General features: G+C 56.5%; 3 protein-coding genes across 3 annotated transcripts; 1 reads left to right on the forward strand and 2 right to left on the reverse strand.

Annotated features, from left to right (window-relative positions):
• The first annotated feature begins 1271 nt into the window (after positions 1 to 1271).
• Positions 1272 to 1983, forward strand: BGZ61DRAFT_461302 (uncharacterized protein). The gene is made up of 2 exons (XM_046247135.1): positions 1272 to 1724; positions 1780 to 1983. The coding sequence occupies exon 1, from the start codon at positions 1519 to 1521 to the stop codon at positions 1693 to 1695; it is 177 nt and encodes a 58-aa protein (XP_046097854.1). The 5' UTR covers positions 1272 to 1518; the 3' UTR covers positions 1696 to 1724; positions 1780 to 1983.
• A 5745-nt stretch (positions 1984 to 7728) lies between these two features.
• On the reverse strand, positions 7729 to 9951 carry BGZ61DRAFT_461304 (amino acid/polyamine transporter I). The gene has a single exon (XM_046247136.1). It carries the CDS (start codon positions 9550 to 9552, stop codon positions 7957 to 7959), a length of 1596 nt encoding a protein of 531 aa, XP_046097855.1. The 5' UTR covers positions 9553 to 9951; the 3' UTR covers positions 7729 to 7956.
• A 1116-nt stretch (positions 9952 to 11067) lies between these two features.
• BGZ61DRAFT_461305 (serine dehydratase alpha chain-domain-containing protein) lies at positions 11068 to 13567 on the reverse strand. The gene has a single exon (XM_046247137.1). It carries the CDS (start codon positions 13471 to 13473, stop codon positions 11233 to 11235), a length of 2241 nt encoding a protein of 746 aa, XP_046097856.1. The 5' UTR covers positions 13474 to 13567; the 3' UTR covers positions 11068 to 11232.
• Positions 13568 to 14465: the final 898 nt, after the last annotated feature.

Raw genomic sequence — 14465 nt, forward strand, 5'->3', positions numbered from 1 at the left:
AATTGTCAGTCAAATGGATAACTACAGCTGATACTGGCAACTGGTATGCTCCCGCCCCATCCTGCCCTCCCATCCCCTTCTGTCAGCATCGCCATATCCAAATCTAACCACTCAGTTCAGGCCTCATGGCCTAGATAGAAGCAATCATTGACACTGCACCTACAATCGATAAAGATGGCATCCCAAACTATGGATGTTCTAAGATGTCTAGAGAATTTCAGTCCAGAGACTAACTCGCCCTCAGAAGTTACCTTGGATAGACAGGGGCGATTTGACCATTTGGTTGACATTGATCAATACTAAAAGAAATATTCCGTCTAACCCGGGATACCGCTGCCCGTGGAATTCAGCCAACGAGAGGGTGTCATTATTTTACGTCACCAACTTCAAACTAGCGGCATTTTCTCGACACCTGGGGTCTCTGATGATCAGTTGGAGGAGACAATTCGAAGAGGGATGAGCTCCATGTTTCAGGCCTTCCGTCCCGGCACCATCTCAACAGCCACCCGAGGTTCTGCGCCGTCCGATGGCAACGAGCCTGGCGCCAGCAGCCAGTCCACACACCAGGGAGTGCCAGTGGACTCTGGTGAAGATAGCGGAGCCATGTTACAGTTCCTTCCCCTGGGCCGTTCTACAGGGAACGACACCACATCTCCCTTGCAGGGCTCTATTCACGAAAGTATCCCTCTGCAGCGTGTCACTGAGGACCAACAGCAGGTGGATATCATTACAGCAGTGGAGCCAAGTGCAATTGAGTCCCTGGATGGTGGAGCCGACGACCCGCTAGCCATTCCCCATGACTTCGACTTGGGGACGTGGCACTGGTGATCTCAAGACTTTGATGAGTTACTGCAAAACATGACATGTACAGGTACTGAAGCGGGGTAAAATGGGACAATGGACGAGCTGCTCTACAGCTAGCGGGGAAATAGGTTTATAGGGACGGATGGGGAAGATTACAAACAGAGGAAGGAAAGTTGAGCAGATATTTCGTTCATTTCATTTCAGTCAGGACAATAGGGTCCATTCTTCAACTCAGATTATCAGTCATTTTAAAGAGTATCTTGCCCTTCAGCTATTCTACTCGGTTACAATCGCCAAATTTTCTATGTCCAATCTTACCCCCTCAAAATCCTCAGGCCGTTCACCATTAATGTATTACGTAGCGTTTTAGTCTAGAAAGTATCGGATCAGGAGCTGAGATGGGCATTATGGATTCAACACCTTAGGCACATTTTTCATCACTAATTTAAAAGGCTAAACACAATAACTTTATATTCCAACTTTTTTTGTTCTTTTCTTTATCTACTTTCTAACCTCTCTAAACCATGCCCCCCAATGCCCAATACCCAATACCCAATGCTGAATGCCCATTAAGGTGTCGTCCTTCGTCTTGTTTTATACCGACTCACAACCACCTCTATAAGCAATGTAATAACAAAAGAAACCCAGATACAAATGCCTGCTAAGCCTGAAATCGACAAAGGAAATGTTTAAATGAGTGGATAGTTGTGCGCCATGATCGCTGATGCGTCACAACTGGAAAAAATAACTCGTACACGCTCGCTTTCTCGTCCCGTTCCCTGCCGTCCTAATCACACAGAAAGAAATTGTACATTGTACATCAAGTCATTACACGTTACTCCCCTCAGCTATCAGCCCCCGAGCCCTCAGACTGCGACGCCGAGCGCGTGAGGTGCAAGTTGCGTCGGCGCACGATATGGCTGTGCTCACGTTAGCGACATGCCGAGCAACGCAAACGGGCTGGGGAGAACTTGCATGCCGCCGCCCTTGTTGGCGGGATCGCGCACGACGACAATCTCGTTCTTGCGCTTGCCGCCGTCCTTCTTGCGCGAGCTGCCGCTGCGGCTGCGCTGCGGGAGGCCGGCCGACGCGCCCAGCTGCACGATGAGCGCGGCGACTTGGCCCTGCAGCGCGGAGACGTCGTCCAGCGCCGCCTGCTGCGACTTCTGGGCCTCGTCGAGCTGCTGCTTGACGTCGGCGAGCTGCGCGGCGAGGCTGCCGTTCTCGACGCGCAGCTCCGGCACCAGCGCGGCGTCCTTCTCGGCGGCGTCGAGCTTCTTGGCGATCTCGTCGCGCTCCGACGTCAGCGAGTCGACGCCCGCCGCCTTTTCCTCGGCCGCCGTGAGCTTCCCGGCGATCTCGTCGCGCTCGGCGGTCAGGGACTCGACGGCGGCGTCCTTCTCGGGCAGCTTCGCGGCTTCTTCTTCGGCGCTGGCGAGCTTCTGGGCGATCTCGTCGCGCTCCGTGGTCAGGGCCTCGACGCTGGCTGCCTTCTCCTGGAGCTCGGCGTTGCGGGCCTCGAGCTCGCTGTTCTGCTCCTGGAGCTGTGCGAGGAGAGCTGCGTCTGGGGACTCGACCGGCTCGACGGCGGGCTCGGGCTCGGCCTCGACTGGCTCAGGCACCGGTGCTTCGGGCTCTGGAGCTGCTTCCTCCTCCTCGACGACTATCACGGGCTCACTGTCGTCGGGAGCCACCTCCGTCTCAGCAGCAGGCTCAGGCACCGGCTCCTCAGTCGCAGGCTCCGGCTCTGCCGACTCGGGCTCGACGCTCTCCGGGTCAGGCTTCTCCGTTGCGTCCGAGACAACAGTAGCCGTATCATCATCGCCGCTCTTCGTGCTGAAACTCACGACGCTCGACAGCGAGGACATGTTGCTTCCCGCCACGCTTCCCGCCTCAGACATGGACCTCAGAGACGAGTTCTCATCGCGCAGCGCCTTGGCCTCGACGGAAAGCCGCAGCACGCGAGACGAAGCGTCGTCCTGGTCCTTGAGCAGCTCTTGGACGTGGCCGTGCAGGGTCTTGTTCTGTCCGCTCAGATGCTCCGCGCGCTTCTTGAGCTTCTTGCGCTTGGCCTCGAGCTCGGTGAGTTTGGCGCTGACCTCGTTCTTCTCCTTCTCGAGGTCGTCGATGCGGGTCGTGAGGTCGGCGTTGACGGAGTCGGCGCCGGAAATGCGGGCGTCTTTGGTCTCGATCTCCTTCTTGAGTTCGTCGATGGTGGCTTGGAGCGCCTCTGCCTGCTCCTCGAGCTTCTTCTTGTCGCCTTCGACGTTGTCGAGCTGCTCCTGGAGAGCCTTCTTCTCAGCCTCCATGTCTTCGAGTTTCTTCAGGAGCGCATTCTTTTCTTCCTCCAGCTCCTCTGCCTTCAGCTGGAAGCTCTTCTTCTCCTCCTCGAGCGCAGTCTTCTCCTTGCCCAGGGATTCAAATTCCTTCTCGCGCGCCTTGAAGTCGGCGTCGAGGCGGTCGCGGTCGGCAGTCAGCTCGCCGATTTCAGTCGACTTTTGCATCAAGTCGGTCTGCAGCCCGTCGACGCGGAACTGCAGCGCCTCCTTGGAAATCTCCAGCCCGGCCACCTGAGCGATGAAGCCGGTCTCTTGGGACTGTCGGATGGCTTTGATATCGGACAGCTCCCGCTCGAGGTTGATGGACTTGGCCTCGAACCGCGACGTCGACTCGGTCTTGTTCACGGATTCCTTCTCGAGCGTGTCGCATTTCGCCTCGAGAATCTCCTTGAACTCGCGGTAGCGCTTGACATGAGCTTCTAGCTCCTTGACCTTGCTGTCAAAGTTGCGCTCGGTTTCCAGGAGCTGATCGCGCTCTTGGGTGAGCAAGTCCATCTTCTGGGTATGCTCGCTGGTGAGCTTGCCGATGGTCTGGTCGCGTTCCTTCTTGAGCTTGTCCAGAGACTGGTCGCGCTCTTTCTTGAGCTTGTCCAGCGATTGATCGCGCTCTTTCTTGAGCTTCTCAATCGACTGATCGCGATCCTTCTTGAGTTTCTCGAGGGATTGCTCTCGGTCCTTCTTCAACTTTTCAAACGACTGGTCGAATTCCTTTTTGGCCTTCTGGAGGGCCAACTCTCGGTCCTTCTTGGCCTGGCTGAGGGTCACGTCAGAGTCCTTTTCGAATTTGTCAAAGAAGCGCTTGTGTTCGTCGAATTTGGTCTTTGTCTTTTCCAGGATCCGAGTCTGCGCCTCGAGGTCTTTGTCGAGCATGTCCCTGGAATCTCTGGCCTTGTTTCGCTCCTCTCTCAGCTCGTCCTTGTCGGTTTGCATGCAGGAAAGTTGGTGACGAGCCTCGTCCAGTTCTTTGGTGATTAAGAACCGTTGGTCTCGGAGAATCTGGACTTCCTTCTTCAAGTCCTCAATCTTGACGCCCATTGTGGCCGTGACATCGTGCCTGGAGCTTGCCCGTTGGCGAGCGGTTGGCTCAGGGCGTTGGGTGATCAACGGAGCATGCTGAATGATGGGAGCATGCACTAGAGGAGCGTGTTGGACCAGGGGAGCATGCTGAATCATTGGAGTTTGCTGGACCATCGGGGCTTGCGGGACCATAGCAGTCTGCTGTTGAGAAACCATGGAGGTGTGATGGGGAACCATTTGGCCAACCTGGCTCATCATCGGCTGTGATTGTGTGATCATCGGCTGTTGCGGCTGAGTGAGCATTTGCTGTGGAGGCCCGGCAATCATGTGCTGTCCCTGGTGGGAGAGCATCGGCTGTTGAGGTTGCACGATCATGGGTTGTTGCTGCTGCTGCTGTTGTGGCTGTTGCTGTTGCTGCTGAGGCTGAGGCTGCGTGGGCTCAATGTGAATGTGAAAGGTACGGCCTCGGCTCCTTGACCGAGCCTTTGATTCCTTGGATTCCTTTGTTTCCCTTGTTTCCCTCTCAGTCTGACGAGCTGGCGGGGTCTGGTTCCCATTCTGCCTCCGAGCGACAGCCTGGGACTGAACACGCCTCGTCTCGACAGGCGCCTTGCTCTCATCATCAGAGACGACACTCGTCGCGTCGGTAGTAACCGACAGGTTCGAAGAACTCCATCTGAAATCCGGCTCTGATTCAAAGCGGTTGTCGTCCGAAGCATACGGGCCTCGGGGAGTCACCGGGTCTGGGGATCGTGGCCGGGGCGGGTCATCTCTAGAGCGGAACTTCAGGGTGGGAGGTTTGAATCGGAGGGGTGCCTTGGGCGTTTGTTGCTGCTGCTGCGGTTGAGGCCGCCTCATTTGTGGTCGCGGCGGCGGTGCTGTGAAGGTGGAGGATGTGGCGGAGAGCGACGATTCAGACTCTGTGACGGAGATGACGGAGGCGGAGGAGACCTCTGAGACGGTGGACAGGCCATCGTCGAAGTCTGGCCTGCGAGGGCGAGACTGTGATTTAGCCCTGGGTCGAGATGGCCCGGCGGTGTTGTTGCTGGTGTTGTTGCTAGTGGTGTTGCTGTTGTTGTTGGGCCGGGGGGTTGCATCGGAGGACGACGTCCCGTTCTTGGGCGGGTAGCCCCGAATGGTGAGGGCGGGCATGGTGTTGATTGTCCGCGGATGTTGGATTTGGGTTTTTGATGTCGACTCGAGTAGTGTGTGTCTTGTTTATTCAAGGGTTGACGGATGCGGGTCGGCGGGTCTCGTTGTTGAGGGTGTCGAGGTGGTGGCGAATCGATGCTTCTTGGTGTACTTGGACGTGGGCGTGAGATGGCGCGTCAAAAGGAGGATTGCAGATTAAGTCGCGGAATTGTCGTCGCATATTGGCATCCGGTACATGAAAGAAGAAGAAAGAGCCGGTCCCGGGGGGGGGTTTTGATGGATATTGGTCCCGGTGGCGACGGGCTCGCTGCGCAGAGACTGATATTGTCCTGTAAGTCTGGCAGCCCAATGCAAGAGCGGCAACCCTGCGTGTGGCCCCAACGTGGTTCGAGGAGCCCACTACCCAACCACATTGGGCTCATTGGGCGGGTAGGACGAAGATATCATCCACTAACAAGAACCAAGGCACGGCCCTGGGGGGGATGACGGGGGGGGGGGGGGGGGAGCGAGCGGGCGGGAGAGGCAAGGGAACAGCCGTGGGGAGAGACAGGGTGAGGGCGTAACTATTCTAGGGGATGCCGGAGGCCGCGGGGGTTGCGATTGGAAGGGATTAGGACGCAGTGGGAGGGAAGTGGAACACATGGGACGCATCTCGGGACGTAAGAGAAGCAGTAGAACGTGATGGGACATGGTCGAATGCACCGCAATGGAGCAGCCCACGCAGATCCCCGCTGAAGCATCCAGACGGCGTCGTCCTTTTCCTCTTCCAGCGCGGCCTCAGTGCGTCACCCGCCCGCCCCGAATCACAGCGCCGTATCACCTCCAACTCACCATGTGGACAGGCCTGGTTTGTCTTGAGGCCCGCGATGCGTGGATCTCGCCTCTCCTGTTGCCCTTGCCCGCCCTGCTGAATCGTCTGGTCCTCCGCCCTCACCTCCGCCGCCCCGGTTTACCTCGACGTGGAGCCTCCGTGCTCTCGCGGCCTCAGCCAACGACGAGCCATTTTATTCTTGACGGGCGCTGCACGGCCACTCGCGTATCCAGGGCGGCCACTCACGCCGAGCAGGACTTGATTTGTTTTTTTTTCTGAGGCCAGGTCAGGCGCGATTTGTGGGTTGGGCCGCCAAAACCACCTGGATCAGAAATATGTGGGCGCCCGCCATTCGCCCGCGCCGCTCCACGCCTTGGGGATCGCCAGAGACACGGCACGCGAACAACGCCGTGTTTGCTTAAAATCCCAGCGTGAGGGCGCCCGGTCGACGCCTGTGAAAATGAGAAAGCCTCTGCAAACAGGAATTTGCCCTCGTACAAGACAGTGACTCAAGCGACGCGATGACTCTTTGCCCTAGGCTGAGCCTCGTATTTGCTGGCGGCTTACTTACATGGCCAGGCCACGCCGAGAAAGGGCGCCGTTCAACGAATCTCAACCGCCCGCTCAATTGCTTTTTTTACACCTTCTCCCTTACGTGGCGGCCTGTGCCGCCTTTTGCTTGTTGCACTGCGGCCGTGTGATTGTCTCGCCGACCGGCCAACATTTCTGGTCGCCTTGTGAGACCTGGTGACGCAGCTAGTTTAGGGTAAGCCTGCCAACTGGTCCGTCTGCAGGATGGCACGGGGAAAGAGGAAACGCACAGGTTGTGAATTTCCAAGAGGATTGAAACCGCCTCGCTGTTTTCTGTTCTCGCTCCTTCTTCGTGTTTATCAATCGTAGTCCATGGCCGATTTTCAATTCCCGAGTTTGGCGGTTTGTATGGCTGTCGTAAGCGTGAACCCCACCAGACCGTCAACCGACACGACATCGAAGGCCCACCCTTGTTTATCTATCATTTATTTCTCCCATGTCGTCACAATCTTCAATCACGTTACACTATCTTACATGTGGGCTCAGTGAATGCAATGCATCCTGCTCAATGGAGTGATATCCGCAACTGCGTTGGCATCTCCTCCACCAAGTAAATATGGCCGAACAAGAGTTCCAAATACCGATAGGGTATCTCGTTCAACCAAACTGCGCTAGTATTTATGTCATCGAGCGTTATTCACTCACAATCTACCCCATAGTCGGATAGTCCCCAGACCTGATCAAACTAGCTTCCTTGTCTAGGCCCCCGCAAACACAACGCCCGATGACGTACGGCCATGCCATTGCCCATGTTGGTAGGACAATTATGCCCCGTGATTTCAAATGTAGCAAACGTAACAATATCCTTCGCGATGAAAGGCTCTCTAAACGAGGGCTAGTTGAAGTGCGGGGGTTTCGTCCATGAGTAATGAGATCCTCACGGCCCCCGCCGACAAGCACTAGTCCCCGGCTTGATGAGTTGTCAAGCCAAGCAATGTACGACAACATGTCAGAACCCCATATCTCAGGGGCAAAGATGCGGGGTTGTAGGGATGTCGGTTGGGTCAAGGGTTTCCCGAATCGTGGTCTAAACGTCAATTATCATCTGCTATGTACACTTTAACGCAAACTATCCTACATCTGCCACCACTGCAAACCGAGGCTTTGCGAAGATTATGTTGACCGCCATATACATGTCTGGGCACGTGTTACACGCCATTACTCCAAATCTCCGCACATGTCAAGGCTCCACATCGCCTCCAAATTACTCGGATTCGCTCTGGTGGATCAAGAACTGAAGTCTCAAGCACGATCACTTTCCATGCCCACAACCAGGCTGCCTGTTGCAGTCGGACCTTGATACCCCTTTCTTGCACTTCCCAACCACCACAAAGCAACCAAGGTGGTAAATCCGCCCCAGATGACGCATGTGTAGTTCATGCTTGCAGCAGCTGTGGGCAGGGAGTACGGGAAGCAGTATATCACGCTCCAGACGAGCATGTATGAGCATGCAATTCCGTTGATGACGAATCCCACCCATCCGTGCATGCGAAACGGCCCATATGTAATGTTCTTCCGTCCAGTGAGCAAGTTGGGTAGAATTGCCGCCAGGAATGAACTGCTAGACAGAAGGATGAAGCTTCCGACAAACGCGTTGAAGGCGGTTGTGCTGCCCACGTTGATGGCTCCCAGAACAGTGACTAGCGCGACTGTCGCAAGCGTGGACCACAGGGGCATGTCCAGCTTCTCGTGAACCTGTCCGAGCACATGCGGGAACGGGGTGGCGCCATCGCGGGCAAGAGCCCAAAGCGTGCGCCCACAGGTAATGTATAGACCGACAACGGTCAGGGCGATGCAAATCAGCACCAAGGAGAGCAGTCCTGTGGCGCCTGCTGCGGAACCAGTGGCTTGGCGGTAAATCTCGGCAATGGGATAGGCGGATTCAAAGAGGGCGTCGTAGTCGTTGATGGCGTACATGATGGCGATGAGGTAGACCAGTCCGGTGATGAATCCCGTGATGACCTGCAGGAGCAGGGCGATGGGCACGTTTCGCTGCGGGTTGGGAATCTCCTCTGCCAGATGGGTTGTGGCATCTACAGGTCCAACGCTGAAGGCACCGTTGAGCATGCCGGCAACAAAGACAAATCCGCTGGGATAGCCGATATCAGCCTGCCACTCGGTCCACACAAACGACGAGCTCGCGTGCGGCGGACGCCCACCCCGGCCGGGCATGATGGCGACGACGAGGACGGTGATGATGAAGCCGCCCAGGACAGCAAAGACGCCAATCTTGTTCAGGCTCGGCATGGCGCTGTTGAAGAGGCACACGGCGGCGCACGAGATCCAGGTCGTCAGGATGTAGGCGATGAAGATGTGCCACGACTCCGCTACGAAGCCGTCGTGGTTGAGCGCGTACATCTGCACCAGCGTGTTGGCGAGGATGGACGACATGCTCGCGGCGCCGAGCACCCAGGCGAGATAGTTCCACCAGCCGGCGAAGAAGCCAATGACTCGGCCCCAGCGATGGCCCGGCGTCACGGACGCCCAGTGGTAGACGCCCGCCGACGAAGGGATGGCGCTGGCGAGCTCGGCGATGCTCGCGGCGACGGTCCAGTAGAAGACGGACACGACGATGAACTCGTACAGCACGCCGGGCGGCCCGCCGTTGAAGATGGCGACGAGGATCGAGCCGCCAATCGCGGGCCACACGTTGCCGACGACGAGCCCGACGCCGGCCAGCGCGAGCAGGTTGAAGTTCTGCTGCAGCTCCTGGACGTGGCCCGACGCGTTGATGGCCACCTCCCGGTTGGACGTGGTCTTGAGCACCGGCGGATGCTTGTCATCGTGGTCGACATCCTCGGCGACGCGGTTCGTCTTGGAGAAGGGTGAGTCTCCCATGGCTGCGGTATGGCGATGGGCGAGCAATCGTGCGAGGGTTGAGAAGAGCAAGATCCGAGGGAAGAAGACCCGAGGCAGCGGGATCTCGAGACTTTATCAAGACTCAAGACAGGGACGGATCTGCTAAGCCCGGCCGATACCACGTTGGAGAGCTGGGGTGCGAGCTATCTCTCGGCCCCAGTCGCCCTTGAGTAATGGAAATTACCCCGCACGCCGCAGTGAACAGGATACGCTCTCAAGGATGATAGATTGGGGATATTCCGGGGCACGGTTGCGAGTATCAAACATGCCATGATTTTCGAGATTTGCGACGCCGCGTGATTGGGCTGAGGCGATACGGGGGGGGAGGCGAAACCATGCTTAGCGGCGGCGGGCGGGCGATTTACCAATTAAGGTCGGCGGCTGATTTTCCCTTTGCGGGCTTGCGGCTGATTTCCCTGTTGGAGGGTGGCTGCGAGTCTAGCGGCTGGGACACGCGATTCATGGAGGTGGTCCCGGGATATTGGGACTGAGCGGTGGGGGGGGGGGGGGGGGGGGGGAGCTGCGAGACGCTGGTGATGGGTGGATTGAAACATGGAGAGCAGGATGGTTCATGCGTCGAGAATGCGGCTTCTGTTATCTACCATCTGATGCTGTGTCTGGGAAGCCGGATACAGGTTGCCATACCCTGGATGACGAGGTCGACTCGGTTCTTCAGCTTTCTCACCGGCCATCTTCAAAATGAAGTGGATAGTGACTGCTCTAGAGTAAAATAAGAGTATAGAAATCTCTTGTCCGCATCAGATAAAAGATGTGCATTTATTTGGTGGTAATCTCTTCATCTGCTTGAAACTAACGCCTTGAACCATCATCACTGTTGTTGTGCTCAACAAACGTCCTCTACTCTACACGGGCTCAAATCCAGCCCCCAAAACGGCCCCTAGGCAGGGATTGAGCTATCCTCTTCTCCATAATTCCCACAATCCCGAGTCCGGAGCCTTGGACGCGCGGAGAGGCCGAGTCAGAACCCCGAGAGGGTTGCCGCATTTCCGCCCGCGAAAGAATAAGTGGCGCTGGGCTGACGGCCGGCGGCGGGGCGAAAATGGGTCGGAGCGGTTTCGCCGGCGGCGGCGCAGTTCCCACCAACGCGGATGCGTCGGTTGTAGCTCGCCGGAGCCAAGAATCTGGCGAAAGGGTGTGAAATACATTCATTAATCAGCTTTAGGTCGTTTTTATTCAGTCTTCATAGACTCTACTGGGGCCATGTGCTCTGTTCTAGGGGCGTCACGTCTTTTTTCACCTGGACCGCAAGCAGCGTCATCAATCGTCGCCGATGAAAGTCGGAACTTCGGGTTCAAGGGTTCCTGTTCACCTCTCACCGGCGATGTATAAAAAATACACTCAGCCAATTCGAAATACTGGGATGCTTTATATCAAAACGTATATTCATCAGGTTACATGCCGCCCTCTATTTCCGGCTCAGCCCAAGTAAAGATAGCCGACGAAGATGATCATCAATGCTCGGCTCGGGTGGGTGTTTATCAATACCACTTTCAATTGACCTAACATTAGGTAGATTCACACGGCGATGGTTACTATTAGAACTACAAGATGAGCTCACGATAAGATTGTAAACAGGAGCCTCGAGGCATCGGCAGCAATGGAAATAAATGTAGCATCTCATAACATACAAACAGTTGCTTAGCAATCTGGCACACTAACAGGAATGTAAAGCGGCACGCTGGTAGCCAACCCACTGAGACTCGTCTCCTTAAACTCATTCCTCATACCCTTCGCCGTGAGACGCATAGCGCGGATAGCGTCGTCCAGCCTGACCTTTTGCGTGCCTATCTCGCTGCTCAGAGCGATGTTGGCGCTGGAGATGGCCTTGATGGCACCGAGGGCATTGCGCTCGATGCAAGGTGCCTGGACCAAGCCGCCGATAGGATCGCATGTGAGGCCGAGATTGTGTTCGATTCCAATCTCGGCGGCCTGCTCGATCGTCTCGAGCCCAGCGCCCATGCAGGCGGCAAAAGCACCGGCGGCCATGGAGCACGCGACGCCCACTTCGGCCATGCATCCGCCCTCGGCCGCAGAAATGGTAGCTCCACGCTTGTACAGCATGCCCAGGGCGGCAGCTGTCAGGAGAAAGGTCGGGATGTCTCGCTCGGGATCATCACTGACAAACTCCACCAAGTACTTGAGCACCGCAGGGATGATGCCAGCCGCGCCGTTGGTCGGCGCCGTCACGATGCGGCCGCCGGCAGCGTTGGTCTCGTTGACTGCAATGGCGTATACCGACAGGTAGTCCATGGCGGGAAGCGAGGTCCGGCGCGTGGGCGAGGGCATGATGGGATGGGACAGCGAGCCGTGGACGCGAGGAGGCCGGCGAGCGCGTTGCATCATGGCCGCCGACGTTGCGGTTTTTTGGTACGTGGATATGTCCGTGCTGGCTTGCTCGCTGTGGCCGGCTCCCTCTGAAATTGCCTTCTGCTGCTGCATGTCTCCCATGCCCCCCCGTGATTGCGACTGGGACGGGTAAAGGCCTCTTGTCAACCGCTGGTACAGCGCCGGCGCTCGACGATTCAGCTTGAGCGAGCCGGGTAGCGTCGTGTTCAAAGGCGCCTGGACGCCTTCCAGGATGCTGTTGTCCATGACCTCCCAGATGCGGAACAGCTTCTTGAAGATCTCGTCGTCTGTGTAGCCGTTGCTCTTTTCGTTTTCATACACCAGCTGGGCGATGGTCAGGTTGTGACGGCTGCAAAGGGACAGCAGGCTGTTGGCGTCTCGGAATGGATACGTAGGTTGGTGAGCAGTCTTGTCGTCAGATTCCTGAGCGGTGGCCTCGACATCTGCTTGTGTGGCCTTCTCAAGACCGGTGCTCGGCTCATCCGTTCCAGACCCGAGCAATGCCGCCTCATCAGATTCAGCCTCGCGTGGCTTAATCTCAGATCCGATTCTGCGATCTCCCGCCGCATCGGATCGTCGGATTTCCTTGTAGAACAGATTCTCAGCTAGATCGGCGGGATGCTTGCCGAGGCTAGATTCCGCATGGTCTTGTCCAGTAGTATCAGAGCTGCTCGGAGAGACTTGGTCATCCGACGGCGAGGGTGTCACGATGGACAGCGCTCCGTTGACGACGAAGCCGCCACCCACACTGAAGAGGTCATTGGTTGCCAAGATGATGCCGTCTTTATCAAACACGGAGAATCGCATGCCATTGCTGTGCAGCGGCAGCTTGCGACCCCATTCCCACGTGAACTCGCGCTCATAATCAAAGTCAATCTCCCTACCACCACCATGCGGGAGCCCATGGCCAAGAACCATCTTTTTGGACTTTTTGATCTCGGCGAAGCGGCTGGGTACGTAGGCCGTGTCGACCGTCTCAACATCAGCGCCCTCGAGGCCCAGAAGCAGTGCGCTCGGCGTCATGTGGCCTTCGCCGGTGAGGGCCAGACTGCCGTAGACGGAGATGCGGATCTTGTGCACCTTTTGCAGCAGGTCGGCTTCGACCAGGTCTTCGACGAAGATGTTGCCGGCGCGCATGGGTCCCACCGTGTGTGAAGAGGACGGGCCAATGCCGATGGAGAAGAGATCAAACGTCGAGATGACGGCGTGCTCGTGGTCGGCCTCGCTGTATGTCCCCGAAGGGCCATCGTCGGCATTGTCGTTGATACTGTCGCTGGCATCGGCCTGGGAGTTGAAGGCCCGCACCGGAGTCACCACCGGGACGCCTCCGCGGCTCAGCACCGGTCTCGCGGCGAATTGGCTGCCGAATTGACTGCCGGTGATGGCTCCTCGTCGTCCCGACCCTGGCGCATATTGATGGAACCTCACCTTGGCCGCCCCAGATTGCCACGGGCTGCTGGTCGCAGGGCGAATCGGCCCACTACCCACGCCGTGCGGCAATCTAAGCTGCTTTCGCAGCGAGATGCGGTGCATTGGAGGCTAAGAAACACGCAAGAATGGACTGACGGTTGAGAGATAACGGAGATACGGGTTCGTGATGTGAAGGGGATTGTCAACAGCTCGTGCTCACGCTGACTCAGGGCAAAACCAACCCCCTTGATTGGTCTAGACTAGACTCTCAACCCTTCTGGCGGCGAAAACACCCGTGTGAATTGCGCCCCGCCATGCTCACTTTTGGTGTAGGGAATTTGAGGATTCGGATTTGCCATTGAATTAGACTGTATATCATACCTTGAAAAAGACCCATCTCTTTGACTCTTTTACGCCGTCCCCAAGCTGTTCCGGTTCCGTTCCCTCTCAACCGCGTCGAAGCTCTCAAGATGTCGGTGAGTTCCCCCGATAGCTAAGAAGCTGTTGCCGCGCCTAGTCCCTTCGGGCCCCTCTTCCGGCAGTCGGACAGTCTTCCAGAACGAAATATCCTTCGTTTGATTGGTCTGTCTCCGGCTTTCACAGGGGCCAGTGTCCACAGCGGTGGGGTCTTACGTACCGATAAGCAGAACGCGGGCATGATACCAACAATTCTGAACTAAGCAGGCATCATTAGCGTAATCATTGGGTTACTAATTGTGCTCACCGAGGGTGACACAAAATAGCAAGGGCTGGGGTTATATCGAATACGAGAAAATTGGGGTTTAATTGTTAGTGAGGCTAGGTTTGTGGTACCGATGCATGAGACTCGAGTTATGGGCGGTTAGGCATTGAAATATCTTGAAATTCATTTTTCTATCTCCATGTGTGTTGCCCATATCCAACCCTATCGAAAAGTCATTTCCAGACCCGATTTGATTACTCAAGCTAGAGATCATCAGCAGAACCTAAAAATGGAAATTGCGTGGTATCTTCCTCCTCGCCCCATTTGGCAGCCCGATCAGCCTCGCCCATGATTCCAACAGTGTACGATGTAGACAAAACGTCGCCTGCATCGTCCACAGCCTGGGCAAAGACCCTGATGTCTTGCACCTGGC

This window comes from Ilyonectria robusta, assembly GCF_021365365.1.
Source record: "Ilyonectria robusta strain PMI_751 chromosome Unknown BGZ61scaffold_27, whole genome shotgun sequence".
Classification (NCBI taxonomy): domain Eukaryota; kingdom Fungi; phylum Ascomycota; class Sordariomycetes; order Hypocreales; family Nectriaceae; genus Ilyonectria; species Ilyonectria robusta.

Bases quoted from the DNA above. Each gene is read 5' to 3' on its own strand.
- BGZ61DRAFT_461302 (XM_046247135.1), top strand. From the start codon at position 1,519: ATGATCGCTGATGCGTCACAACTGGAAAAAATAACTCGTACACGCTCG.
- BGZ61DRAFT_461304 (XM_046247136.1), bottom strand. From the start codon at position 9,552: ATGGGAGACTCACCCTTCTCCAAGACGAACCGCGTCGCCGAGGATGTC.
- BGZ61DRAFT_461305 (XM_046247137.1), bottom strand. From the start codon at position 13,473: ATGCACCGCATCTCGCTGCGAAAGCAGCTTAGATTGCCGCACGGCGTG.